The 13,626-nt window shown below is 41.3% G+C and overlaps 1 protein-coding gene across 1 annotated transcript; it reads right to left on the bottom strand.

Moving 5' to 3' along the window:
* Positions 1-1,259: 1,259 nt before the first annotated feature.
* On the bottom strand, positions 1,260-11,345 carry c1ql4a (complement component 1, q subcomponent-like 4). Its single transcript, XM_034086936.2, has 2 exons — positions 10,800-11,345; positions 1,260-1,439 (listed from the first exon to the last, which is right to left on the bottom strand). Exons 1-2 carry the CDS (start codon positions 11,343-11,345, stop codon positions 1,260-1,262), a joined length of 726 nt encoding a protein of 241 aa, XP_033942827.1.
* Positions 11,346-13,626: the final 2,281 nt, after the last annotated feature.

Raw genomic sequence — 13,626 nt, forward strand, 5'->3', positions numbered from 1 at the left:
GAAATGAAAGATGATAAATACTTAATTCAATACCGTTTATAACATATGATTTTACCCAAAAAGTTCAACATACCGACGAAAAAATGCTACTCTAAATCAATGTTTTCCTGCATGGATTATAGTTCTTTCTGCATATGGTAAAAAAGATAGCTCTAAATGCTTGTTGAATCTACTCATACAGTAAATCACTCATACAGTAAATCACTCATACAGTAAATCGCACAACAGCTCTTATCAATTTAAGATGCATATTTTATGTTTTTGCCACCTTTTGCCTTACATAAACGGTGACATGTGCATACCCTCCATGTCAACAATGTACTTGGCAATTAGAACTTTATCACACACAAATTCCATCCATAAAATGTGTTGTGTGTGTGTAATATGTTTTGTTTTATCTTGATGTGATGTCCTGTGTCATTATGGAAACAGGAACTAAAGGTGAAACATCTGGGTTTTATTCAGACAGCGTTATTTTAATCAGTATGTTCCCAATGCAGGGTGAATCACAACAGGGATTACATTTCAACTGGTGTTATTCACTTCAGGGAAATATTTTACAATGATGAGTTGCAAAAATATAGGCTATGGCATTTGATCAGAGGCCATTGGAATGGATAGTAGAAATCTAAAAAGTAAAGACTATGACAGTGGGTGCATTCGTTTCAGCTTAGTCATCTTGTTGAATGGCACCCTCAATACCATTATTGCAATACAAATCAATTGAACTCATGGTGTTTGATATATTCTGGTTCTCACAATAATAGGTTAGATGGAACACGCTAACGTTTTTTAGATATTTCATAGCCGCAATGTGCAATTGTTATGTATATACTATATATATATACTTTACATCTTCTGACGTTTATATTTGCACAAAGGGTGCCAGATAATTGCAGTTGTTCATGATGACTGGCTCAGAATCACGCAGCTGGATTCATCCCACTTATCTCAGATTTTCACTCGATCTTTGCCTCTGTTGTGTGTGTGTGTGTGTGTGTGTGTGTGTGTGTGTGTGTGTGTGTGTGTGTGTGTGTGTGTGTGTGTGTGTGTGTGTGTGTGTGTGTGTGTGTGTGTGTGTGTGTGTGTGTGTGTGTGTGTGTGTGTGTGTGTGTGTGTGTGTGTGTGTGTGTGTGTGTGTGTGTGTGTGTGTGTGTGTGTGTGTGTGTGTGTGTGTGTGCATTTATTTGCATAATTACATTTAACTGGGAATGTGTGTGTGTGTGTTGGTGTCTATTTTCTGTAAGGAATGGTTATATTCAGTCTGGATAGATGAGGAAGCCGGAGAAGGTGCTGTACTTGTTTGTGTTCCCTCCGTGGACCTTGCCTCCGTCTAGCTGCACACACACCTCATCACCCACGTCCAAATGCAGGATCACACTGTTGGAGGCGTAGTCGTAATTCTGATCAGCGTCCTGAGCGATGGCGCTGGCTCTCACCTGTCACCAACAGAGGACACACGCATTGACATTTAGAACATGGACGAAACTGAACAAACACTTGCAAATGTCACCGCCACTAACTCAACATCTCAGGGAACTCAGCAGCATTTTAAATTAATACTATCTCATTCCTTTATCACATTTTATCATATTCTGTAAGCTGAGTGATGATCAATTATTTACATCTTTCAAATGAGACCCTCATCAGTATGACATCGCCTCCGCATTCATGCTGGATAAACAGATAGATGGGACTGTGACCTGTGACCCTAAAGGTGGGCTGAGAACCCATTCCCTCTGCCTGTTATCGATCAGCTGTGGCTGTGGCGAAGGGCCGAGGATGGAGATGCGATTGGGTTTTGGAGATAAGCAGACTCACTGGGGACAACAGGTTGTCTATGGTAAAACTACCTCAGCCGAGAAGCAGCATAACTATCCTTACCAGCTATTGACCTGTTGCTTATGATCCTGGGCCAGCTCAATATGCATGATATTGAGTGGCTATGTCAAAGCCAGACAGCTTCACATTTGAATGCCGTGTGTGAGCTCGGTGTTATTGACCGAGCAGCTGTGGATCTTTACTTGTTTGTTAACACATTTAATTGGGTTTACTCGTTGTAGACATTTAAATACACATGCCTAGATGGCAACATACTAAGCCTAAAGGAAATCACTGCTTTTTTATGTTTCTTAAACTGGCATCTACATTTAAATACTATGTGTATAGGTCTGGCATGAATGCTTTCGATAGATAGATAGATAGATAGATAGATAAAGTATAACCATACACTAGGTTGCATTCCTAAAGGCTTCCTTATTAGGATGTATAAATATTTCTGTGTGGCAGTTCCAATCATCAGACATATGTCAGCCATCAGTGGCCTTGTGTCTGGCTCAGTGTCCATCTACGGTGGGAGCACTCAATCTGTGTCAGCAACCAGACAACCCACGCACATCTTCATGACAGCCACAGAATATGATCAGCAACTCAACTACCATCATGTCATTCCCTTCACTGGGGCCCTCTTTCTCCCTATAGAGTATGCATCAATTTGAAAACAGTCAATCACTGAGCAACAGAGCCTGAATTACAGTAACTAAAAAAAATATGCTCTTTTCCCATTCCACCTATCTTTGCCTTCGTCTGAGCCATTTTGCTCAACACAATGGAGTTGTATTCTTGAAGAATCTCGTTTAATTTGGCATATTACTCTCAATGAATATAAGAAAGCACTGCGTAAAGCGAGAACAGCCTACTACTCTTCATTAATAGATGAGAATAAGAATAATGCAAGATTTCTTTTCAGGCTGACAGAGAGCCATAGCTCGATTGAGCCTTCTATTCCCATAGCACTCAGTAGTAATGATTTGATGTGCTTTTTTAACGATAAAATTGTTACTCTTAGAAACAAAATTAATGACCTCTTGCCTTTGACCAGTATAGTGTTATCAACAGCTCCCGGAAACGTAAGTTCTAATATTACACTAGATAGTAAACTAGAATGCTTTTCAGCCATTAACCTTGAACAATTACATTCAATGATTCTCTCTTCTAAACCATCAACGTGCATTTTAGACCCAATTCCAACTAAGCTGTTGAAGGAAGTTTTTCCATTAATTAGCACTTCTTTATTGAATATTATGAATATGTCGTTATTATCAGGCTATGTTCCACAATCATTCAAAGTAGCAGTAATAAAACCGCTTCTTAAAAAGCACAACCTCGATCCAGAGGTTTTAGCCAACTATAGACCTATTTCTAATCTTCCGTTCCTCTAAAATATTCTTGAGAAAGCGGTCGCAAATCAGCTGTGTGATTACTTAAAAAACAATGATTTATTTGAAGATTTTCAGGCTGGCTTTAGAACACATCATAGCACAGAGACAGCTCTGGTTAAAGTCACAAATGACATTCTAATAGCCTCAGACAAGGGACTTGTCTCTATTCTTGTTTTGCTCGATCTCAGTGCTGCATTTGATACTATCGACCATGATATCCTATTGCAAAGACTGGAGCACTTAGTTGGCATAAAGGGAACTGCTTTAGGCTGGTTTAGGTCCTATCTATCTGAACGCTCTCAGTTTGTACGTGTCAACGATGAATCTTCCACGCAAACCAAAATTAGCCATGGAGTGCCACAGGGCTCAGTGCTCGGACCTATTTTGTTCACATTATATATGCTTCCGTTAGGCAATATTATAAGGAATCATTCTGTAAACTTTCATTGTTATGCGGATGATACTCAACTATATTTATCAATCAAGCCTGATGAAATTAATCATCTAAATAAAATTCAAGACTGCCTTAAGGACTTAAAAACATGGATGACCTTACATTTTTTGATGTTAAACATGACCAAAACTGAAGTTATTGTACTTGGCCCGAAGAATCTACGAAACAAATTATCTAAAGATATACTAACTATGGATGGCATTAATTTGGCCTCCAGTGAGACTGTAAGGAATCTTGGTGTTATATTTGATCAGGATTTATCCTTTAACGCCCACATAAAATCCATTTCAAGGACTGCCTACTTCCATCTACGTAACATTGCAAAAATCAGGCATATCTTGACTCAAAACGATGCAGAGAAACTAGTCCATGCATTTGTTACTTCAAGGCTGGATTATTGTAACTCCTTATTATCAGGGTGTACCAAGAAGTCAGTCAAGTCGCTTCAGCTGATTCAAAATGCTGCAGCTCGTGTACTAACCAGAGTTAGGAAAAGGAACCACATTACTCCTGTTCTGGCTGCCTTACACTGGCTCCCTATAGAACACAGGATAGAATTTAAAATTCTTCTTCTCGCCTACAAAGCCCTTAATGGGCAGGCGCCATCTTACCTTAAAGAACTCATTATACTCTACTGTCCTACTAGGGCATTGTGTTCCAAGAATGCAAGGTTGTTCCTTGAGTCTCTAAAAGTACAATGGGAGCCAGAGCCTTTTCTTATCAAGCTCCACATTTGTGGAATCAGCTTCCAGTTTGTGTTCGGGCGGCAGACACCCTATCCGTTTTTAAGAGTGCGCTTAAGACCTTCCTTTTTGATAAAGCTTATAGTTAGGGCTGATTAGATTCAGCCCCTAGTTTTGCTGATATAGGCTTAGTTTGTCGGGAGACATCTTACTTCTTCCTTCTCTCTGTCTATACCTGTGTACTCTCATGTTCCGATTAACCCAGCTTCCCCAAATTTCTTTCTTTTTGGGTATCTATATACGCCCTGATCTGGAGTCATGGATGATCCTGCGGTCCTGTGTCCTGGATCGCGAGCCCTGGATCTTGAGTTGTGGCTGTGGTCCTGGATCATCGGTCCTGGATGGATATCCTCGTGGATTCATCTTCCTATTATACACACATGCATTTTCAAACATTTGGACTACCTATGTTGCAAATGTATTATCTTTTCAATTTACACACGGCATCTATTGCACGTCTGTCCGTCCTGGGAGAGGGATCCCTCCTCTATTGCTCTCCCTGAGGTTTCTCCCATTTTTCCCTTTAAACTGTGGGTTTTCTCCGGAAGTTTTTCCTTGTACGATGTGAGGGTCTAAGGACAGAGGGTGTCGTATTGTCATACTGATATTCTGTACAAACTGTGAAGACCACTGAGACAAATGTAACATGTGTGATATTGGGCTATAAATAAACATTGATTGATTGTTTGATTGTATTCAATTTCCTAGACACTGTCTGTAGGTCCCTATATAAAATTCCCGTCAGCGATGTTACATCCAACACACGGACCAGCCAGATTCATTAAGGGAAAAGAGTAGCAGATCTTCGGATGCTTCACCGCTCAACTACACATAAAACCAACCGTAGCTATTACTTCTCTACTACAACAGCCTTGATTCGTTCGATTTGAGATTTTGTAGTTCACATGTTTTTTTTTAGGCGCCTCTGCCTCTGGCTATATTTCTCACTGTGGAGCTATTCAGCTGTTAAGCTATTCAGCATTATTTATTTTTTTCATTATGTTGCAAAAGTTAAACAAAAATAGAATTGTAAGAAACGTTGCCTGAGCAAGGTTGAAATAACTGTCAGTTACAGTAACGCCTGCTTCTCAATCTCTGAAGATATATAACAAACTGCGTTGAATGTGGAAAAGAGAGACGTGCCTGATCAGAGAACCAGAAACTGTGTAAAGAAAATAACATATTCCCAAGGGTTGTAAGTAAATAAATACATAATAATATAGTTGGCCTATATCTCAAGATTTCATGCAGTTCTGTAAAAAAAACTAAATGAAATTGTTACGTTAAATGTTGAATTATTATTAGAGAAATTACCTGTTTTTCACACTCACAGGGTAAGGCAAAAGGAATCAGGCGGATATTCATGAGAGTAGATAGAGAGTAGCATGGACCCAGGGAGAACCCATTAAATGTTGCAGTGGATTGGCCTTGGCAGTGGTCGGCCCACTCCGAATGCCCTTCTAGTATATTTATCTGTTTATGCTTGTTTATTTTTGTTCCATCCGTGTTCTTCAGAGGAACATAACAATTCACAAGAGAAATATTCTCTTCTAGTCTGGGTAGCAGGCAACATTGATCATTTAGAAAGATGTACTTCATTATTTTTGTATTAAATCAGAGCCATGTGTTACTCAGGCAGCCGATTATTATTTTGTAACACTATATAAGTATATATATACTCTTTCTTAGGGTCCCATAAGACCATCTCTCAAAAACTGACACCAATCCATTGTCATCTGTAAAGGTTATATTGTTGTTCTGCTTGACATGTGTAGTGACAGCCAATAACACATTTGCATCTTTGGCTGCAGCTGACATCAATGGTGTTGTTGTGACTTTCTATCGACACAAGGCATATGTCATCCTCCTGCTCATTATTTTGGCAACAGTGTATCAGAGGGAGATGTATGGAGATCTTTCCCCCCTCAGGCCTTCACAGATACTCATGATTTAATGCATTAAAGTGCGGCTGAATATTCCACAAGAAAATAATATTTGTCAGTCAGTGTAGAGATCATTTTGCCAATATATGATATATGAATTGGTACTTCAGCCGATATTCCTGTGCTTGAAGAATAATGCAAGCCATCCATTAATGCAGATGCCAGACAGAGAGGCATGAGGGAGCCGTGGTGGGATTAGGACAGGAAGCCGACAGAGGAGATGGATACGGCTGGAGGACACAGGCTGATCCGTGTGAACCAGGCAGCCGACTGCGCTGATCCTGGAGCTGTTGGAGTTGTGAGCCATGATGCAGGGGCCCCCAGGGTTTGCCTGTGGCTGTCTCTGTCTTCGCCTAGCCCTTTCATTATAGGGCCTCCAGTAAACACAACTTGGAGCAGAGGGAGCCACAGCTAGGAGGAACGAGTAGGGGGGGGGGGGTGATGGTGGCGGTAAAGGGGAGCAGCTGCAGTGTCATTTTCTATGCAAGTGAAGCCGCAGCGCTGAAGATAGACAAGGATGGACAAAAAGGAGGGACAGGAGAAAGAAAAAACAAAAACAAGGGCCGCAGGGTTGAGGAAAGGAGAGGGAGTGGGCCTAGAGTAACAGACTGATCAAGCGAGGCTATTTTGTGAGAGCGGTGAGATGTGGGGGTATATGAACTCTTGTTTTTATCTGTGGGTCTGTGCTCCACTGGTAATAAAACTGACAGGATTCATTCACTGTGATATACTGACCTCTTAGAGCGGAGACAATAGAAAAGTAGCTGTTAAACTTACCTAAGGGACTCCAGCACATGGCAGGAGGGTTGGGGGAGGATGGTGGGGGGGACAATGTTGTGGAAATAGAATATTTATTGAATAGGTTTTCCCTCTCCTTTGGGAGCCTGGGGATTACATGGCGACAAGCGGCTGTAGCATTGAACCGTTCCTTTGATTCCTATTACCTTCACTTCAGTATTACAATGTGCCTTATAATGGTCAGACCTGTGCACAGTAAGAAAGGGATTGCCTTTTTTTAATTACGTGTTATTTAATCACCATTATTTTTTTATTTAAAAAATCTGACTTGCCTTCAAAGAACAAATCCTGCTAACACTCGTTTTGCCTCTTGCTATGAGGCTAATTATGTTTCACCTGTAGCATATGTGTGTGTGTGTGTGTGTGTGTGTGTGTGTGTGTGTGTGTGTGTGTGTGTGTGTGTGTGTGTGTGTGTGTGTGTGTGTGTGTGTGTGTGTGTGTGCGTGTGTGTGTGTGTGCGCGCGCGCGTGCGTGCGCGCGTGCGTGTGTGTGTGCGCGCGTGCGTGCGTGCACTGGGTAAGTTAGTACAGGTCATTACAGCAAGAGATGACATTTTAACTACCGTGTGAAATAACCGAGTTATTAAAAGAGTCTATGACAGTTAAAAAACAAGGGAGTGATTAAAGGGTAGCCAGACCAGTGTATCTATGTGTCTACTGTGCACATTGTATGAAGAATATTTTAAATATATATACAGTAGTTAACTATGGAAAATAAATGAGAAGGGGAAAAGCTCACATACCGTTTAAGGAGAGAAAAGGGAGAAGGTTTGCATGATGTATTACCAGCCTTATAAAGCATGACAACATTAGCATAGACTGTCTTAATAATATTTGCCACCAAGCAAGAATATTGAGGAGCATACAGCTCATAAATCTTGTGACAGTGATTTAGAAAATGATTAAGCACATTTAAGATAGCAGAATTGCCAATGAGACGTTTATTCATACGTCTCATATTCAACTATATGTAAATCATTAATAAGAATATAATATCAATACATAATCTTTCAGAACTGGGTTGTCACATGTATCAATGCCTTACTGTGTACTTAACATTTAACTGTGAATGGGGCGTGACAGTATTAGCCAAACATCCACACCAAACATTGAAATTGTACCGTAATTCAATTACCGTTGCAATAGGAACATGGAAGCAACTGCAGTGTGATCCCCTTCAATAACAAATCCCCTGACTCTGAAACCCTGTCGTGCTGCAATGATTTGTGAAAGTTAGATTGAGGTGTGAGCAGGTAGGCTTTTCAGAGTACGGATTTAGTGAGTGTAATAGGTATTAGATCCAAAAGAAACCCATGGAAGCCCTGCCACAGTCGGTACATCCTCCTCACATCCTGCCATCGCATTACACCACACTCATGTCACAGGGAAGAGTCCGGCAGCCAATGCAGTGTGCAAACATTTAGACATCAACAATTCCCAGAGGAAATCTTTGGTTTCTAGTATTAATTACGTTTTTGAACACTCCCTATCCTGCATAAACACAGTTTGTAAACCAATTTCTCACTTTCTCCAGCCGTCCTTGATCACGTCAAACCAAGACGTGTAGACTGTAGAGTGGGTTTCCATTGGTCATCGAGCCTGATCTCATTCTGGCCTTCACCACCAGCCTCCCCGATGCCTCGTCTACCAGCCCACTGTCTCCACACCTCCATTAAGTCATCTATCTTCCTCTGCTCCACCCCTGATTTCCCATCAACTCACTTGTCTTTTTTGCTCCCCCCCTTACACTCACCCCAAGTAGACGTCTCAGTATGTGTATGTCACGTCGAGTCTCTTGTTTTTCATTCATTTTCGTAAATCTTTCGGACTGGCTGCTTAATAGACCTAGGTTACAAATGACCTTTTCTTATAAGATGTAAAAGTTACAACACCTAAAAAGAATCCAGGAAGTTTGTGTCTACTACAATCCTTATTTTTTGGGATTAAAACAAACCCAGTGGGCAGAGACAAAATATCCAATAAAGCTTTAGCACCTATGGCGATGATAAAACTGACCATTCTGAATTCAGGAATGAAACCAAACAGACATAGTGCCTGTTTAGTAAACCCCAACCACTGACTGACAGGCAGAGTACCCACCTGCCCGGGGCTTCAATAACCCGGAACATGATCAGGCATACTGCAGCATTTCATATAGACTATACACATCTTCATATACCCAGATCTCTGTTTGGGTATATCCGTGTGAGTGCTCTATTTAGAAGAACTGTTTAAGGAAGCCGCCTATCAGAAGCCAGATGGACCTGGGTGAGGCTAAATGATTGAGGGAAAAGATAATTAATGGGGAATCGATGAACAACCAAGGAGGAGGAAAGTATAGTGGATGTTAATGGGATCTAATCTAATATTTATACATTATTTAGCAGGGTAAGATGGCTTGAATGACAATATAGGCAATAGGCGGTCTTAAACACATCTTTGTGGCATATACAACCTACCAATAATCAAGATGGAATTATTTTTACCATATAGTTTCACATCTCACAATCAAGTCTAAATCAACCTTATTTACAACTGTGGAAGTCAACTATAACGTATATATGAGCTCACTATCCTGTGTGCACATTCCTTGGTGCACTACATGTCTAGATATCGAGGTCTGAGCAGAAAGTATTTGCATTTGAAGTCCTTGATGAATGATTGAATGTAAAAAGCAACTTGAAGAATGTTTCGTGAATTTGGAGTCCTCTGACAAAATCCCTGTGATTTATCCCACCTCGCCTCTCCTCTTCCCCCCATCAGCCCCTCTGTCTTTAATTAGTGTCTGGGGAATGAGGAAGTGGATGAGTGGACTGTCAATTTTGCATTCATTATTTATTTAGCTGAGGTGTAAACTGACTGGTCCACGTACTGACAGACATTTCTCATGTGCCCCCTTGCTCTTCTGTTTAGGCGATAATCAAGCTCTGTGTATGATACTTACTAATTAGGCTGTTCCTTTTGGCGGCAGCGGCAGATGCATTCTGCCACTTGTCATTTAGCCACAGCACATGTGAAAATGCAAATATCCGTTGCTGTGATTTTAGACCGTATAGCATGAATTCCCCTTAATTAGGAGAAGGATTGCTATTTCTTTCTTTGGCTGTCATGTATCCACCTGCTAAGTGGAATGTGCTCTGAATTTGAAGAGCTCAATGTGACTGAGGTGAATGTGAGTCAATGGTAATGCAGGATTTTCAACAGTGAAAAAAAATAAGTTGCACGGTCGTGTGTGTGCATACATTCTAACGCATACATGCAAACCCTCTATTGTACACACACACACCCTAATGCACATGTCGAACGTAAGCCCACGGGGCCTGGCTCATCTTTAGCCAGTCCTAATATCAATTGAGGTTCAAACTTTCAATAAAATGTCCCCAACAACCAACTTGTCATATTCAAGCCCATTAAACACATTGAATGCTTGCCTTTTGTAAAAATGTGATCAGAATATATTGTTTTGCTTGAGTAAATGTTGACCCTTGTGATTCTCATTTCCCAGTGTGACCCACAATGAAAATCTGTTTGACACACACACACACACACACACACACACACACACACACACACACACACACACACACACACACACACACACACACACACACACACATACATACACACAAACATTTACTAACCAGTCCGTTCTTCTTTAGGTCTGCCCACATGCTGGTCCCGTCACCACCTCTCATTAGAACATGGTAGGTGAAGAAGTAGATGCCAGGCAGAGGACAGGTGAATTTTCCGGTGCTGGGCTCATAGTAGTTACCTACATTGGTCACCACGTCATCAAACTTCAGTATTTCACTCCCCTCGTGCGGCTTGCGTAGCCCTGCGTAAAAGGCAATTTTGGGAGTGTAGAGTGAGGGAGAATAGCCACCAGGACCTGGACCTTGGGGCCCCTGTGGTCCTGGTTTGCCTGGCTCTCCAGGGGGTCCACGTGGTCCTTGAGGGCCAGGGATCCCTGGAGGCCCACGGAGCCCAGACTTTAGCTTCTTCCCAGAGTAATCCTTGGGTGGTGGAGACACAGCTGTCAGCTCCTGGCCAGGCTGAGATGTGGCATAGGGGTCACATACCATCCTGCAGCTCCCAAGCATTTCATAATGGCTCCCCGCATTTCCGGAGTTCCCTCCTTTGGTAGTGTGGACCAGCAGGGGAATGGCCACCAACAGTATTAGAACCATGGCTACACCTACAGCAGCTCCAATGACGCGCTTCCTGCGGCTGAGCCGTGAAGCGGCCAGCGTCAGGAAGTCCTCTTCCCCCTTGGCTGGAATGTGGCCGGCCAGGATGAAGCCTCTCAGAAAGCCAATATGGTAGAAAAAGATGAAGAGGGATTTGGAGAGGAGTGGGAGGAAAACAGTGTTTGAGAAAGGACACAAAATGGAAGACAGCCAGTAGGGAAACTAGCGGATGAGAGGATCCTTTAGAAATGATAAAGACGTCCAATGGACCAGGAACACGGTCTTCAAAAGCCTCTTCTTAAAAAGATGAAAACTTTACACACCAGTGTTAAAGGAAATAAAAGAACATGGATGTTTTTGATTTAGGGTGACACATTACCAAAAACATAATTGATCTGATGAAATCTCGGGTCACCTTTTCTTGACTTCGCTTGTTGTCCTTCAGTTCAGTTTGTTTTCAGCATCATACAGACAACATGACTGGCACTGGAAACGGGGCTTATTGAAAGTATGCGGGAAAAGGCCTGCTGCCAAATTCAGCTCATTGAGGAGGGAGTGGATATTGTTGGTTTGGCCGGATGAAGTAAGATTTACAGTTATTTTCTAAAAAAATCTTCTTTCATTTCACGTGGACGTCTCATTTAATGCCATGACTGTGAGTGTCAAAAGTTCATCAGAGATCTTTTCCTGACACAATCATCTTATGACCTCCCACTTGCTTCTGTCCACATTAAAAAGGTGCCGTTTTCCTGAAGCCAATAACACGTTTGATAGATTCCTCCTCTGGCTATATCTGCATCTGGAAAGAGCAGAGAGCAAATATATTATTTATACTATATTTTATATCCATAATTTAACTAAGTAAATATTAAGATGAATATCACAACCATATGTTTTAAATAAAGATGACAATAATGTTTTCCAGCAAAAAGCAAAATAATATGTATTTTCAGTTTTATTTTGTGTAAATTACAAATAATACATGATTATCCACAACGTGAAAAATAAATTGTTCAAAGAAAACTCACCATTTACTCATTATGATCCAAAAAAATTTGAGTATAACACAAGCGTTGCGTCTGTTCATTCCGCGTCTCATCAAAAATAACTGAAGGACTTTGCACCGCTGGAGTGTCGAGTGGAGCGCGCAGGAGATCCCAAGAAAGTGATGAGTGCCTCTTAATCAGAGCTTAATCCCTTCCTTTCTTTCCAGGTAGGAACGAAAAGATGGAGTTTAATTGGCGCTTACTATAGAGGAAAAGAAGTCCAGAAAAAAAACTGGACTGAACACTTTTTGACGATATTCGAAATTAGGATCTGCAACCTGACGCTCCCATCCAGAGTGGCTGTGACTGTATCGCTTATCGCCGTGTGTGTCCATGGGCAGTCCTCCTCGACACCTGTTAGATCTCTCTCTCTATCTCTCTCTTTCTCTCTCCCTCTCTCTCGTTCCCTTTCTCCCCCCACCATACGAGCATTTTTTTCTCTTTTGTGTCTAATGAAATACTGTAGTCCATGCAGATATATGGATAATTAAATGTATTGGCAACCTATAGTGAAAAGTAAAACCCCTTATTTTTTCATTTCCAAATCATTATTATTACCATTAATTTGGAGCCCCAACAAACATGTATTTTTATTTAAACGCATCGATGTCTTGTTAGCCTGACATTCACCTGTTGTTAGTGGCAAACTCTGAGCATGATAAAATGTTTGATAAAGTGTTGCAAACAAGGGCAGATGTTTTCATCTTCGGTGCGCCAGGGAAGGCAAGAGAGAGGACGGTGACTAAGTAAAAGATGCCTCAGCATGATGTGTGAGGAATGGAGAGGAGACACTAAATGTTCCCCAGACCATTGTCTGTGTGTGTGACTCGCATCCCACAGCTATAAACCTCATTAGTGAGACACCCTGCTCTTTTTCCTTTACTTAAAACCTTACACACAAAATCCTGCAATGTCCGCACTCTGAGACACACACACAAATGCATGTAGCACACAGACATAGTATGCAAGTTTAGAGTATGTTGAACAACGTTTTTGCACTATTAGTAATGGAAAGCCATGTTTTGTATTCTTGTATCAATTATCTCGCTGTTGCAATGTCAGTAGGGAAATAATGCGATGGCGTGGCCACTGAAATACGCTATTTTTCTAAGATTTTAAGCTAAAATCCTAATTTTCGGAGAGTTTTGTGTCACCTGTCTGACAGGCACAGTTGCAGATCTGCAAGTTTAAAGTTTGATGACCGAAGCATTGGGGGTAAAGTGGAATAGGTCTAC

The sequence above is a fragment of the Pseudochaenichthys georgianus genome, chromosome 7 (genome assembly GCF_902827115.2).
Source record: "Pseudochaenichthys georgianus chromosome 7, fPseGeo1.2, whole genome shotgun sequence".
NCBI classification, from domain to species: domain Eukaryota; kingdom Metazoa; phylum Chordata; class Actinopteri; order Perciformes; family Channichthyidae; genus Pseudochaenichthys; species Pseudochaenichthys georgianus.

Bases quoted from the DNA above. Each gene is read 5' to 3' on its own strand.
- c1ql4a (XM_034086936.2), bottom strand. From the start codon at position 11,345: ATGGTTCTAATACTGTTGGTGGCCATTCCCCTGCTGGTCCACACTACC. The intron at 1,440-10,799 runs GTTAGTAAATGT...TGTTGGTGACAG, and splicing joins ACCTAAAGAAGAACGGACTG to GTGAGAGCCAGCGCCATCGC.